Here is a 14,641-nt window from a genome sequence, read left to right as displayed (position 1 = left end):
AATGTTGTGAATTTCACATGAATAAATCTTGCAATGCATCACCATAGCCTGATAGTGGACAAAATGTTTGTTCCAAAATTATTTTGATAAAACCTGTCTTCTTAGATTTCTTTTACAGCTTGATTAGTAATTGAATCTCTAATTTATGAGGCTCATATTCATGGGTATTTATTTGTGTATGTGTGTGTGTGTATAGTTGTGAGCAGGGGAGCTGGTGAAATGAAGAATGAGGCTGTGGCACTGGGTGGCACTGCCAACCCTCTGCTGGCAGGCCTAGAGCACTACATAGGGGCCAGTCCACCAGTAGTGGGCCTCATGAAGAGGTAACAGAGGAATAATTAAAATGGAGACAGAGAGATACCAGTCTGGCATAATAGACAGACATTGTTAATTTGGCCAAAGTGTATTCATGTTTTTATAAATATAATAGATTTTGGTGAGATCTCTTTTGCTCCATGTTGTGTTTTGGGTGTGACTATTGATATGTGCTGTGTAAATGGAGTTCCAGTAAGCACAAAACATTTTTACTTTTTTAAATGTTGAATTTCAGTTGCAGTTAAGTTACTTTCTTGAACAAGTTTAACAAACATCACATAAAAATGTAAAAAAAGAAAATAAGAAAAACTGTGTAACCATTTTTATGTATTTGGATTACAAAAAAGATCAATACCAAACAGCAACTTTGAGAGAAAAAAAATTCAAGTTGTAAATACCGGTACATCTTGTTTAAGAAACATAAACATATCTACCTAAAGTAGCCTAAATCAATGTCACATGCTTTTATGTTTTACAAATATGGAACAAAACTCTACCAAACTGTTTTATTTAGGTTTATATAATGTAATCAGTGCATTTAAATGGAACAAGCTTTAAAAAATGAAGCAAAAAATATTTTGTGTTTATATCATATTATGCGTTTAAATATTTTGTGAACAAAATGCAACAAGAAGCAGCTTGCTTTTTAATGGTAAACACATTTAAAAATGTCTCAAAATCAGGTTGGACATGGTAAAGACAGGTATAAAATGTTTCTGAAACATCGTTAAAAAATGTAATTTTTAAAAATATATAAACATTTTATTTACATACATGAATACATCATCTGTTATGTTAAGTATTTAACCTTTTTTAACTGGAAAAACATTTACACAAATGTAGTTGTGCTAGCTGGGTTAGTGGTCTGTTGAACATGGTTGGCTTTAAAGCTGGTTGAGTTGGTTTGCTGTGAACTAAACTAGCATTGTTTTTGGTTGTGCTTTGATCGGGGAGCTGACATGACTCTTTAACACGCATGAGATAAAAGTGTATGGTTTACCACACTAGATCAGCTTGAGAGGTGTCCTCCTTAACAGGAAGCCATGTTTGAGTGTGGTGTGCATATATTTGCGGTCGTTTTGTGTGTGTGTGTTCATTTTTTTTTTGTCATGTTGAGAGAGTTATCAACACATTATTACATCTGGCTGCAATTGCATAGACTTGTGCGGACACCGACAGATGAGATCTACATTCATACTTGACCTACTTGACATGTTTTAAGGGTGTACTTCATGTTAGTTTCTTTCAGCTAAATACGACTAAATCATGTTAGAGTGAACTGTATGTTTTTATACTATTTATGTTTTTAGTAATATTAATATTTATATATTCTAGATTGTGTTTTTATGCTAGAAAGGCGATAGAAATGCTCAGGCAAGGGCAGAGTATTGTGGGTATTGAAATTCTGCCTGACAGTGCAGTAGGGAGTGGCTGCAGTTCTGTAATTCATTCAGACATGCAATATGCCAAAAGACCTCAAGTAAGTTTTAGCACATACAAGCATAATTGCTGTAACTTAAACTGCAGTACAGCTGTCTGACTTTCCAGTTATGCCAGAGAAGGGTTCTAAACTTTTTTTCTTGTCTCCTCTGATTGGGAGTGTCAGCTTCTAGTCATAATCACTTATTGAAAAAAAGAAAAAGGCTCCGTGGTTGAGCCTGTCATCATCCAGATCAGCAAGTTGGCAGATCACATGAGTGCTGTGGTCCAATCAGAGAGAAACCCATGAGGATCTGCTTTGTCATTTGTTTCCATTTGAGGTGAAGGTGATTGATACATTTTTAGTCTAAAATGACAGGCAAAAATGTGTTAGCAAAGCTGTCTCGGTTCTGTTAATGCCCCAGGAGGCACAGAAAGAAGCACAAGGTGAGACAGGCAGTGTGGGGGAAGCGTGGTTGTCATATTAGATCAGCTTAGGCTACTTTTTGGGATGTTAGTCACTGACTGTTTTTCAGCTCTTAAACGTGATATGCAGAGTCATAGTAATTCACCAGGCTCTATGATGTCTGCCGTAATAAGGTTGCTAGCAGGTTTTTTGGCTGGTGTTCATACGTATAGGTAGTCAGTTACACTGGGTCCTTAATGGGTGCTAAAAGCATTGAAGCATTAACCTTGCTCTAAAACGGCATGTGATTTTTCTGCCAAGTCCATAAGACTTTAGGCTATGTCTTTATGAAGGCTTTTACTTAGCAGCCACTCTCATTTCACCTTTTCAAATTTACAAAGATCTTGATTATATAATCTCATTGAAAATGTGATTTATACTATTCATAAATTTGAAATGATGAAATTAAGTGGTTTACCCAATGGGAAAATAAATAAATAAAAATCATGGCACTGTGCATAGTAAACCCTTTTTTTTTACACTGAAGAAAAATATTTTTTAGTTTCTAATTTAAATGTCTAAACATCCTTAAAACAAGGTTGAAGCAGAATTATAATAAAAATACTAATTTTCATAGAATATATCTTGAATAAAGTTTATTAATTCACTAAAGTAATTCAGAAAAATTTGTTAGATTTATGTTTAAAACAAAAACACTGTCACAGAGATATGAAGTATAATCTTAATTCAAGATATATTCTTGAAAAAAAACAAGTATCATCATGTAATTTACCTTGTTTTAAGATGAAAAAATACTGATTAAGAATAATGATTATTATTTTTTGCTGTGTGTGTTTTTGTTTTTTTATGCTTTTAAAGCGATTAGTTTTGCCTATGTGTGAACTCTCATGCTGTCTCCGGCATGAGGTGGAGTGGAGTGCTGTGGCTTGGTGTGGAATGAACAACTAACTGTTTCTCAGAGCAGTTTTATTCTAATGTATATTTTTTGGTGAACATTGATAGCTGTGATGGTGACCAAGTTTCTACTGAGAGAGCATCACTGACCCAAGCCCACTTGTCTAGCAAATCTCAGCAACATGTTCCATCCCTCAATCCTTTGGCTGCCCAGATGGATTATGAACTCCAGGAAGCTTTAAGGGAATGTGAAGATGAAATGGCTGCTCTTGGCATATCCTCCCATGCAGACACATGGACTACAGGTGATCTGGACAGGTGTTTCTCTGTAACCGTGCCTGAAAGTTATGAGAAAAATCAAACCGAGAAAACTGAAGTCAAAAAGGATTTTGGTTCATCTTCACATAAACCTGCCAAATTTCATGAAGGTTGCCATGGAAATGATGGAGCGCACACAAATGACTCAACAGCAGGTGAAGAGGGGGTGGTTAGCTTCAGAGATTATGTTCTAGGAAGAAAGCAAAGCAATGCATGTGCAGCTGGATCTGAGGATGTCAAAAACATTGAGGATATAACAGAAAACCACAGAGAAGAAGCAAGCCAGCTGTCAGAGGCAGAACAGCAAACAAAGTTAGAGATAGACGCAGCTGAGAACGTAGCTGGTCAACAAAAGACACAAAGCATAAGGACACTTAGGACAGGTACACAAACAACATCAGAGATTGATGCGGAAAAGGAAACACTTACCCAGGATCAATCAATACAAGATATCTGCTCTTTGAAATACACCCTGAAGGATGAGAGTCTACAAGATGAAGACAGAATAAATGTTATAGCACAGACAACCCAGAGAGAAACAGGAGTAATTCAAGAGACAAATCATTTGAATGAAGAAGATATAAGTTCTGCAAAAGCTACACAGATGATTCAGAACTCAGATGAAATAAAAATAGAGACACATAGTCAGTTAATTAGTGATTCACTAACGTGCCCATCCACACATACAGATAAACATTCTGGTTACACTTAGAAGCTAAAATAAGCATACAACCAAACATACAGAAACAGGTGGAGTCAGGGACACATCAGTGGATAAATGGACAGATAGAAACAAACACAAAAGTAGGATCAAGCCTTGACCATCAAAGACAGGAAATAGGACTCCCAGAACAGCTGAGTCCTGAGGATAAACAATTGATATGCTCCCCACCTCCAGAACCTAAAGCTCATCTGTCCCTGGCTGAGGCTCCACCTGCTCTGTTACTGGACTCCCCACAGGGGCCTGAGCAAAATGATGTCCAGGATCAGACAGATGGACCCTGCAAATCAATATCAGAAGGTGAAACCATACACCACAACTACTGTACAATAGGGGACAAACATGACAAAAATGTGTCTGATGCATCTGCTGTTGTGATTGATTCCTGCCACGCTAAAACAGCCCCTGAACATGAGCCTGTAGGGAGATGTGACTTAGAGACATATCCACTGGAGCAGGAGAATGGACCTCCTTTAAGTGGTGGAGCTGGCGCACATGCAGCACTGTGGGGGAATTCACATGCTCTGAGCCGAGCCGGTGCAGAAGAGAGGGAGGAGGAAGAGAGTGCCCTTGAATGGGCTTCAGCAGAGTCCGCTGCCTCCACATTGCTACAAACAACACCCACGATGCCAGAAATGATAGAAAGCGAGGGAGAGAAGAAGAGAGATGATGCGTTCCAAAGTGCTGCAATAATATTACAAGCAGCAGAGAGAGAATCGGACGTGCTGGAAGCAGATGAATCTCCGAGCTCAGAGGAAACATTGAGTGAATTTATAGCTGAAAAGGGACAAAAATTCACCTCAGTAATTTTTCCAGACATTAAGTGCTCACCTGTTCAGAAAGAGGAGGCGACTGAGGAGAGCTGTGGCAACAAAATACCACACAACACAACGGAGAGTGAGAGGAAGGGAGGGGGTCTGCCGATCGCACTCTCCCCAGCCAGAGACAAGGATACAGGCACAGTCGATACAGAGGACAACGCTCTGGTCACCTATTCCTCTCCAGGCATCCTTGGAACTTGTGACTGGAAGGTGGAGAGTTCACAATCAAAGGAGAGAAAAGGAGAGAGCGAAGAGGAGGGGAAAAAGACAAGCGAAGGCGGAGCACAGAACGCAGCACAAGCTGGCAGGGTGTCACAGACAGAGGCGGCGACTGAGACGTGTCCATCCCACTGCATCACAGCATCACCAGCGGCAACACAAGACCAGAGTGATCTTATCCATCCTGTCACAGCAGGCACAGCCCTGTTTCCTCTGAGCATCAACAGAATAAACGACTGCGACTCCGTCAGCCCACCCCCTCCTCTTTCCCACATAAACTCTTCAAAGACAGACGCGCAGAGAGTGGAAAAGGCTAATCTGAATCCGAGCCCAAGTGCATCAGAAGCAGAACTGCCAGGCAGTGATAGATCAATTCCACCAGTAGTTTCTTTAGAAAACGAATGTCTCGCCGCGCAAGCCAGTGATCAACAGGTACAGAGCTCTTTACAGACTAGAACCGCAAGCTGTGACACATCCATCAAGACAGAGACACAGCAACAAAACCAAGAAACAACTTCTACAAGTGAAGACACATCTCAATCAACTAAGCTACAAGTAAACATGAAGGATATCGCCGCAAGTTGTACCAAATTGGAAGGGCATATGTCTCCAAAAGGTATGCAGAGCTCTTTTGAGAACCAAAAAGATACAACATTGAAATGCCAGATGACTGAATGTGCCTCTCTGCCCCCACTGATGGTATTTGAAAGTCTACATCATCCAGTAAAAGAGGCTAGCTTCAACTTTAAAGGTTTTCTCAGCATCAGCAAACCAGCACTTCCTCTTCAGACAGAATCAACCATTGGCCAGAGAAATACTGACCTGCATGGAACAGAAAATGAACCTACTGCCACTGAAGGAGGTAAAAAGGGAAAAAATGGAAAGCAGAGAGAAAAAGTGGAACAAGTGGAAATGCCATTTAAAGAGTCAAAGGATTGCAGAGAAATGACCAGTACATCCCAAATGCATGGTGAGACTACTGTAAAACTTGAAGAAAATGTCAATGCAATTATGAGTAGCTGTGAAGATGATGGAAAAGTGACAGATGAAACTCCTGATGTCAGCAAGAGAAATCCTGTTATGTTTTCATCACTGTCCGCTGCAGGTGAGACCACCGGTGTTACTGAAGCTAAAGACATGGTTAATGAAACTCTGGAAGATGCTGAAGTAATTAAAGAGAAACAAGAAAATAAAGAATGTATGAATGTTACTCAGATCACTCCAAATATTACAGATGAGTCAGCCTCCACTGAGAAGAATAGTGTTTTACTACAGGATGTATCTCCACAAGAGAGTCGTAACAGCAGCCCTGCTGTGGATGGTGAGCAGGCTGATATGCCTGTGTCTGAAGGAGTTGAACAAAGAAATACTGAAGTTCTACTTAACACCAAGGAAAAGCTGGATGAAGAGACTGATAAATCAAAGGGATGTGGGTTACCTGAAGCAGGTGATATAGAACTAACATGTCCAGGTAATTCAGAGAATTTTGTGAATGACAGTCGAGAGCAAAAGCCAGAAAAATGCACATGTGAAGTTGAGTCACAGGTAAAAACCAGCTCCATGTCTCCAGCAGCTGCCCCAGACATAGACAGCATGTGCCCTTGCACTCAACCAGACAAGAAATTCAACACCGAGCAACCTACTACAACCTCAGAGATGAAGTTTCTGTCAAAAGTAGATGAGTGTACAGACATGCTGACCTATCAGACTGAATCACAGTACAGTAATGAACTGATGAAAAATGATGCAGCGGATGCTGGGGACACAACTGTCCCTTCTCTTTCTTCAGCGGAGACTACAGTACCAGCACAAAGGGATCTTTCCTCAACCACCACACAAAGCACTAACAGTGATGCCGGGGATTTGACTGTCATTGTACTAAAGGCTCCAGGCCCAATGCTGAGTCACTGTGAGTTCATTAATGACTGTGATATTGCTGTAGCAGGACCCGGAGAAGATTGCAGTGTGAACTGTGTGTGTGATTCTGACACAGATATTGTAAAGAATATTACAGACAAAACTAATCAACAATCAGATGTGAATGAAGAGATGTTAAGATCTCAAAATGCAGATGATCCTCCCTACCCTGTTGGTGTCTCCACACAGGAAATTGTAGCATCATCTGGGTCCCTTCTGCTCACAACTGACAGGGCAGAAGAGGCAGGTGGTTCAACTCTAGTGTTAAAGAACCCAGATATTGTTGGAAATGCAAAGATGAAACAGAATGAAGCATCTAAGGGTATTGGAGAATTGGAGGATGTTAGAAAAGGGAAGAGTGAAGGACATTTTAATTCTATACATGAAAATGATTTATGCAATGCACCTACAAATGTTGCTACAGAAAATGAAGTAATTAATAAAGACACGTATGAAGAATTCATGCACGTGAAGGGGGAAGAGGACAACAAGAAAAGTGTAAAGGAAACCGAAGAAAAATCCAATGCAACTAGTTCCTCGCAGGAAGAAGAAATTGAACAAAAAAACGAAAAGCAGGGTGAAATGAAGGAGCAAGAAGTAATGCCTATTAAAAAGCAGAAGAATAGTCGAGAAGAGACAGATACCTCTGAAACATCCTGTGCTGATGAAATGCTTCATTATCAACCAGCTTTGACAGTTCAGCAAAGTCCTAATGATGAAATCAAATGTGATTCACTCCTGATGAACTTGGAGGACAATCTCGTTACACTTTTGACTGAGGAGCCTGTTCAACGTGTGTCTGTAGACAATGTAAAACTGAATAAAGATGTATCCAAAGGATCCAGGCAGGTGATAGGAGGAGAGCAAAACAGGGAGTGTGTGCAAGAAAATGAGGTACAAAATGTAAAATTAATTGCGGATAAGGACTGCAAAAAGAGAACAAATATATCTCAAGAACAGGATGAGGCTGCTGCAAAAGAAAAAGCTGATCAAACACAAGAAGAAAATCGGACATTAATAAATCTCTTCAATCTATCAGGAGAAAAAAAACTAGTAGATGAAACCATTCCACAAGGAAAATTACGGTGTAGCCCTATGCCTGATCCTGGTTTAACCTCGAAAGGGATTACAGAAGAGGCTCTGGGTTGTAGAGGGGCACTAACTGAAAAATCTCCTCCAGTCATTGATCAGACCCTGTCTACAGTGGTGAATGCTTCTCCTGAGAGAGATCACACACAAGATCCAAGAGGTTTGAACCAGTCAGATTTGGCATTTTCACAGTCCCAAGAGCTCCAGCAGCAACAGAAGTTTGTGAGTGCACTAGAAGCAGTGTTAAGTGTGAGTAAAAGCAACGTTTTAGAAAATGCTGAGACCAATAACAATGCAGATGCTGAGGCAAGTGAAAAGGAAGGGAAGGTGACAATGTATTGTAGTGCAGAGGCTCAGAGATCCCTAATCAGCACTTCAGAGAGTGCCACACTGGTGGGGGGCTATGACAAAGATGTTGCTGTGTACAATATATGTCTAGAGAATGAAAAGAATACAATACAAACAATCAATCTTAATGGTGGGAAAATTCCTGTTTGTGGTGAAAGTACTACAAGTGAAATTCAAACACAGTCAGATCCCAACTTGTCTGTAACAGCATCGTCAGCTTCTGAAACTTCAGAAGTCAAACGGGTTATAGAGGCAATAGAGGCAAAAGAGCCTGCCATCTCAGCATCACAGGAAAGTGTGAGTAAACATGCAGATTGTACCAAATCACAGGTCAGTGCGCACGAGCATGGGAATGTTTGTAACGAAATACTTGACACCAAGAAAGGCTCAGAATTTCCTGTAAATCACTCAAGTGGGTTCACTGTGATTCCCACCCTCTCACACCATGAAGGAAGACTAAAAACAGAAGAGAAATTTTTAGACTCTGTTACCCCTGGAGACACTGGAAACACTGAGATCAGTTCTGATTCAATGAGTGATGTTGCACAGATGTCTCCTGCAGGAACGTCCCGAATTCAGCAAGAGAAAGAGTTAATTTTTCAGCCCTCTGATTGCCAGATCTCCACCACCACATCCTCTTTTTCTGCTTCTATGCTCCAGAAAGGTATTAAAGAGGAAAAAGAGATAAGTGTGGATCAGGCCTCTAAAGATACACTAGAACCTAACACTCCTAATTCCACTCCCCAATCTGAGACAGCCAGCTGGAGGATGGAGCAGCTTAATAAGCATTTGTCAGAGCAATTCCCAGACGGTACCCAAAACACAGAGGAGCAGGATACACAGTGTTCTGAACAGCAGCTCATGCAGTTACAACATGTAGTAACTTGTTTGGACACTGAAAACACAATCAGTACTATGAAAGAAGAAGACACAGTTTCAAATGGCTTACAACAGCGAGAAGGAATTCAAGAAGAGATAAGTAAACAGATGGCGAATGAGGAACAGAACAAGGCCACTGAAAAGGATCACACAGAAATGTCCAAAGGGGCTGAACCTAAGGCTTCACAGTCTGTAGTGAAAGAAAACATCTCCAAAGAAAAGTTGGAGGAGCAGTCTTTATTTTCCCCTGATGAAGCAATAGTTGATAATGTAGACCAGCAAATTGAAGAAGTTTCTAATGGGACACTGACAGAAATGAAACCGGTTGTGTCATTGTTATACCCTGAGACCTCTGTCTGCTTAGTTACTGACCCCCAGGATTCCCTCCAGTTCCCTCCTGCAGTCAATCAACAGTCTAGTCAGCAGCCCACAAAGTCTTTTATCCAAAGTTTACGTCAAAACACCACAAATACAGTTAAAAGTAGCAGTGAGCCAAGTCCTGACATAGCAGATAATTCTCCTGGAGACATGGAATCCCTTCTAATCAATAAAGCAATACAGAAAGATGACAGTGAAGTTATTGAAGATGAAGTCAGCAAGGTGTCAAAAGCTGCAGATGTGTTGCTGGGTTCATGCACAGGAACAGTAGAGGTATCACAGGTTATCAACAGTTCAGACAGCCAAGTCCTAAGTGAAATCTTTATACATGAGAGGTCAGATACAGTCAACTCCTCCGAAGGTTCTGATTGGCTCAGAGCTCTGAAGGAGGCAGCCTCCATGTCTCAGATCATTCCAGAGCACAGAGATGAGACTACCTGTGGATCTACAGAAAACAGGTACTTTTCAAATTGATGTGTTTGCTTTTAAAATGAGAGACAGTGAGGCAAAATGACTTAGTTGCGCTCTTAGAATGTATGTTTTATGCTCTTGTGACATTCTGAGTGAAAATGGGGCCAAGTACAAGTACTACAGCCCATTATCTCCTGAGGGTGAGCTCAACAGTGACATCAACTCATGCCCTTTAGGGCAAGAAAGAATCCTTTCATACCCACACGCAAACAAACACTGGGCTTCTCATATTTGAGCGTGACACATACACTTTCATGCATACAGGCTTTAAGGCGTTTGCATTGAGACATACAGTAAGCATAATTTGTTCATCTGCTATTTCTGTTTATTTTCTCTCCAGACCATTTGAGATCCACAGTTTGCCTCAGGCTGAACTAGAATTCCGAACCCCAACTGAAGAATATTTTCCCCCTGCACCTGAAGAGAGTTTCCCCCCTGCGCCTGAGGAGAGTTTTCGCCCTTGGCCTGTGGAGAGTTTTCCTCCTGCACCTGAGGAGAGTTTTCCTCCTGCTCCTGTGGAGAGTTTTTCTCCTGCACCTGAGGAGAGTTTTACCCCTGTTACTAAGCAGACAGAAGAACCACTAGACTGCAGGTGAGACATCCTACATGCTCCTTATGCACTTTATGCACTTATGCAATAATCATGAAATTATTTAATTTATTTACCACTTTCTTGGTTTGTTATTGAGTTAGTTGCTACTTGCCACAAAGAAATCCTTCTTAAATGATGACTATTTAGACTACAGGCTGCAAAAATAGTTCTGTTTAGGTCCAGGGAACAACATATTTGATAGAAGGATCATGCAGTACAGTTGGGGGCGTCACTTTTTTGGAAATTTGTACAATCATTATTTGTCTGGATGGGCTAAATCTGATATTGCGTAATGCATTTTGTCCGTATTATTGCTTAAAGGTGGGGTAAGCGATTTCTGGTAGCCAATGTTGACATTTGAAATCACCAAAACAAACACGCCCCTAGCCCAAAAGTGTCTCGCCCCTATTTTGATAGCGCCGCCCCACACATACGTACGCAACCCAGGCAACGATTAGTTCTGTGACACAAAGCAAAACAAATTTACACCATGTCTACATCGGACGCGAGTGGCGCGGCGTGACAAAATACTATAGAACTCATAATCAGTGATGCTGTCTACACCATAGATATATATACATATCTATGGTCAACACTGGATGCGGCGTGGCACGACACGACAAATCCCAGACAGAAAACTGCTGCTGCGTTCTATTCATGACGTATTGACACAAATTTCAAATGATTTTCATCGGTCGTTTTGTCGCGTCCAGTGTACTAGACAGACTTTAGCTGTTGTGGCGCAGACACGGTGTTACTCACCTAGAAGAAACAAAGCAACCTTGGCGTCAGATCGCAGGCCTTCCGCTCCTTGAGTTCTCTCCAGTGCTGGAAAGCTGATTCGATATTTACACGGGTCCTACTTCTTGCCTTATTGCCTTAAGCCTTCGTTTGTTCTGCAGACGTTTTCCTCTTTTGTTTTTTATCCGCCATCTCTATCTTTCTGTCGCTCGGCTCGGCTAATGTTTGTCCTGTGCACTAACTCTCTCTCCTCCACATCATGAGTAGACATGCCCCTTACTGCTGATTGGCTACAAGTTTGTTTTGCTATTCGGCCCGAATCAGTTTTCTAAAGCGTTTTTGAAAAATTGCTTTAAAAAAAAAATTGTTACGTTGGTAATCAAAGACCTATTTGTTGAATTCTTTTAAAGGAAATGTTTAGTATGGAGCATTGCAATGTAAGCTTCCGTTAGGGGAATTTCTTATCCTCTCTCGTTTTGTCATTACTCCCCATTGCCTCTCTTTAGTCTATATCTGCTCTGTTGCAGCAGCCACAACAGATGAAAGTGGAGCACTTGGTGCTTGTCAGTCAGAGGTTTTAGCCTAGCCTAAAGAAAGATAAAAGGAAAGAGAGAGTGGTGGACAGTGATAGGGAGTGAGAATGAGGGGAAAGAAGAGAGAGGAACTTTGACTGTGTGCGTTTGTCCCAGTATCCCTGAGGGGCCCACTCTTTGTTTCTTGCCACAGATGTGGACTAAAGGAGTTTTGCATGTATCTGTCAGTGTGTGTGTGTGTGTGCGTGCACGTGTCTTGCTTAAGCATGCATATGTGTTTGCTATTTGCACCAACGCCCTCACATGAAGTCATACCAAGAGGTCTGTCAGTGTGGAACAAAAGCCATAGTTCAGGGCCGTTTCAGTTGAGAATATTACTCTGTGTGTATAGATAGATAGATAGCTACTCTCGAGACTCATAGAAAATGAGAGAGAGATACGGATAAATAAAAGAGAGCAGGAATGTGAAGTGGCTGCCTGAGGCATTTTGAGTGACTTGCCTAAAAGAATAGTCACACACTTTACTCTGGGTACTGATCTCGGGTGAGTTCCATACCTTCTTTGCTGTTTGAAATGTAACATATTTATTTTTTGATTTTACTATTAGTGTGAACTGCTGGAGAGTACAGCCTTGTGGATATTTGGAGAGATGTTGTTAATTACATATGGTTTGTGATGATCTCACTGGATAGATGGGGGGAGGGACAGTAGGAAGACAGGGAAGAATAAGGAAGTGTGTTTTGAAGTCTGTCCCTCTCATTCTTTCAAATTTGCTAGCTTGCTCACTCTGTTTGTTTTGATAGTGTCAGACACCTGATGATAATGATTTGCTCTGTGTCGACAGAAGGTTAAATTCCGTTATTGTAAGGAATGTATTAGAATACACAGGATTTTATGGGTGCAGTTAAGATACCTTTGCTCTTGGTAATGTGCGATAAACACCTCTGTTGCTGTACTAAACCTGCTTTTAGACATGAACCCATAAAATGCTGTGATATATATTGTTTGTGGTATATGAATTTACTTTATTTTATTTTGGAATACCCAAAGAGGGTATTTTGAACTATGTGGCTTTTGAGGGTTTGTGTGTAAATGAAATACAGTGCAAAACTATAGCCTGATGGTTTTAGTCAGATATTTTAGGCTAGCTACCAACTTTCCACATGTACAAGCTAATATTATCTTGTTGAGATTTTAATAAAAGCCTGCACAGCTACCATTTCATTAAAGCACTTTGGTTACCCTTCAGTGGAATCTAGAGAACATGTTTATTTTCTGTTGGTATTTAGGAAGTTGCAAATTTACTGATAACATCTTGGTGTTAGCGCCTCACCCACAACAGCTGAATGAAAACATGGCAATGTTAAATTTAAGAGCTTGTGTTAATTTTTTATAGTGCCTACCACAAAGTTACCAAATAGGTCACATACAACAGGCTTCTGTGTTTTACAAATTTTATGTAGGCCATTATTCCATGTCATTTAGCTAGCTATGACAAGAGCTAAGCAACAGTTACCATGGCAACACAGTTAGCCATTGCAGTTATTTTGAGTTAATGGAACAATTATGTTAGTGAAGCTTTGAAAAGGGACTCTTAGTCAAAATGGTTAACAATTTTACATTATAAAAAGAGACAATATGCCATAATAATTGCAATTATTAAAAGAGAACAGTGTGACACAGCTCCTCTTAGCTCAAACCTAACCACACTGTACTTATCTAATTATGTCTTAAATATTGCTGTCAGTCAGTTTGATGGAGTGTGCGTATATAGGACTGTGAAAAAGCTGTATGGCGGCTGTGCTAACAGTAGTGACGTTATTTTTATGGCCGGTAACAGCTCCTCCCTGCTGCCCTTATTAGTGCTATCTGTTTGCTATTAACAACCCTGTATGGACTCATTCCTATAGACACAGCTGCTCCTGAGAGATTAGATTTTGTGTTTGAGCTTTTCCTCATAAATCTGGTACATTAGAAACCTTATTGTGTTCATTAAAGTTGTGGTTTGTGGTTATGTCTAACATGCAATCTCCCACTATCCGGCTAAAGCAAAAGAAGGAGAGGATCATGATGCTTTGATGCGTGCATAGGCCTGATTAGAGGGCACTTTTGCAAACTGTACAACTGTTTCTGATGGGATAGTGCAGTGCTATGTACAGTTGTTTAGGCTGTGTGATGGAGTGAGTTGTATTTTTAGTATATGACATGAGGCACACCCCTTGACAGGAGCAGCTGAAAGGCTGTCTGCTGCTCTGCCTGTTGGATTAGCTTTTGTCTGTGATGTTGCTTAGCTATTGCCATTTTCCCCCCTGCCAAGAGTGCAGGAGGGATGGTAGAAATTATAAATAACATTGTGATTTATTATTGTATGAAAAATAAGATAAAAATTAGAAATTTTTGTATAAATTTATATATACAACATCTATCTTATGTGGTTCATCAGCAAACAAATCGAAGAACAACTGATTAATTTATAATTCATAGAAAATATGAATGGACTACCATTAAAATGTTTTGGATTGGTATTTAAAAAAAAAAAAAAAAAAAAGGAGATCTTTC

General features: G+C 40.4%; 2 protein-coding genes across 2 annotated transcripts in view; both read left to right on the top strand.

Annotated features, from left to right (window-relative positions):
• The first annotated feature begins 244 nt into the window (after positions 1 to 244).
• On the top strand, positions 245 to 4,098 carry LOC107585319 (uncharacterized). Its single transcript, XM_016272297.1, has 2 exons — positions 245 to 323; positions 3,164 to 4,098. Exons 1-2 carry the CDS (start codon positions 316 to 318, stop codon positions 4,083 to 4,085), a joined length of 930 nt encoding a protein of 309 aa, XP_016127783.1. The 5' UTR covers positions 245 to 315; the 3' UTR covers positions 4,086 to 4,098.
• The window catches only part of LOC107585353 (uncharacterized), a 38,093-nt gene continuing 27,532 nt past the window's right edge, over positions 4,081 to 14,641 (top strand). The window contains exons 1-2 of the mRNA XM_016272356.1: positions 4,081 to 10,203; positions 10,557 to 10,808. Coding sequence (XP_016127842.1) covers positions 4,721 to 10,203; positions 10,557 to 10,808 — 5,735 coding nt within the window. The 5' untranslated portion in view covers positions 4,081 to 4,720. The remainder of the gene's footprint in view (positions 10,204 to 10,556; positions 10,809 to 14,641) is intronic.

Source organism: Sinocyclocheilus grahami, unplaced genomic scaffold (genome assembly GCF_001515645.1).
Source record: "Sinocyclocheilus grahami isolate Dianchi unplaced genomic scaffold, SAMN03320097.WGS_v1.1 scaffold69.1, whole genome shotgun sequence".
Taxonomy (NCBI): Eukaryota; Metazoa; Chordata; class Actinopteri; order Cypriniformes; family Cyprinidae; genus Sinocyclocheilus; species Sinocyclocheilus grahami.
The sequence above is the reverse complement of the archived record's forward strand: the minus strand, read 5'-3'. Positions and strand labels throughout refer to the sequence as shown.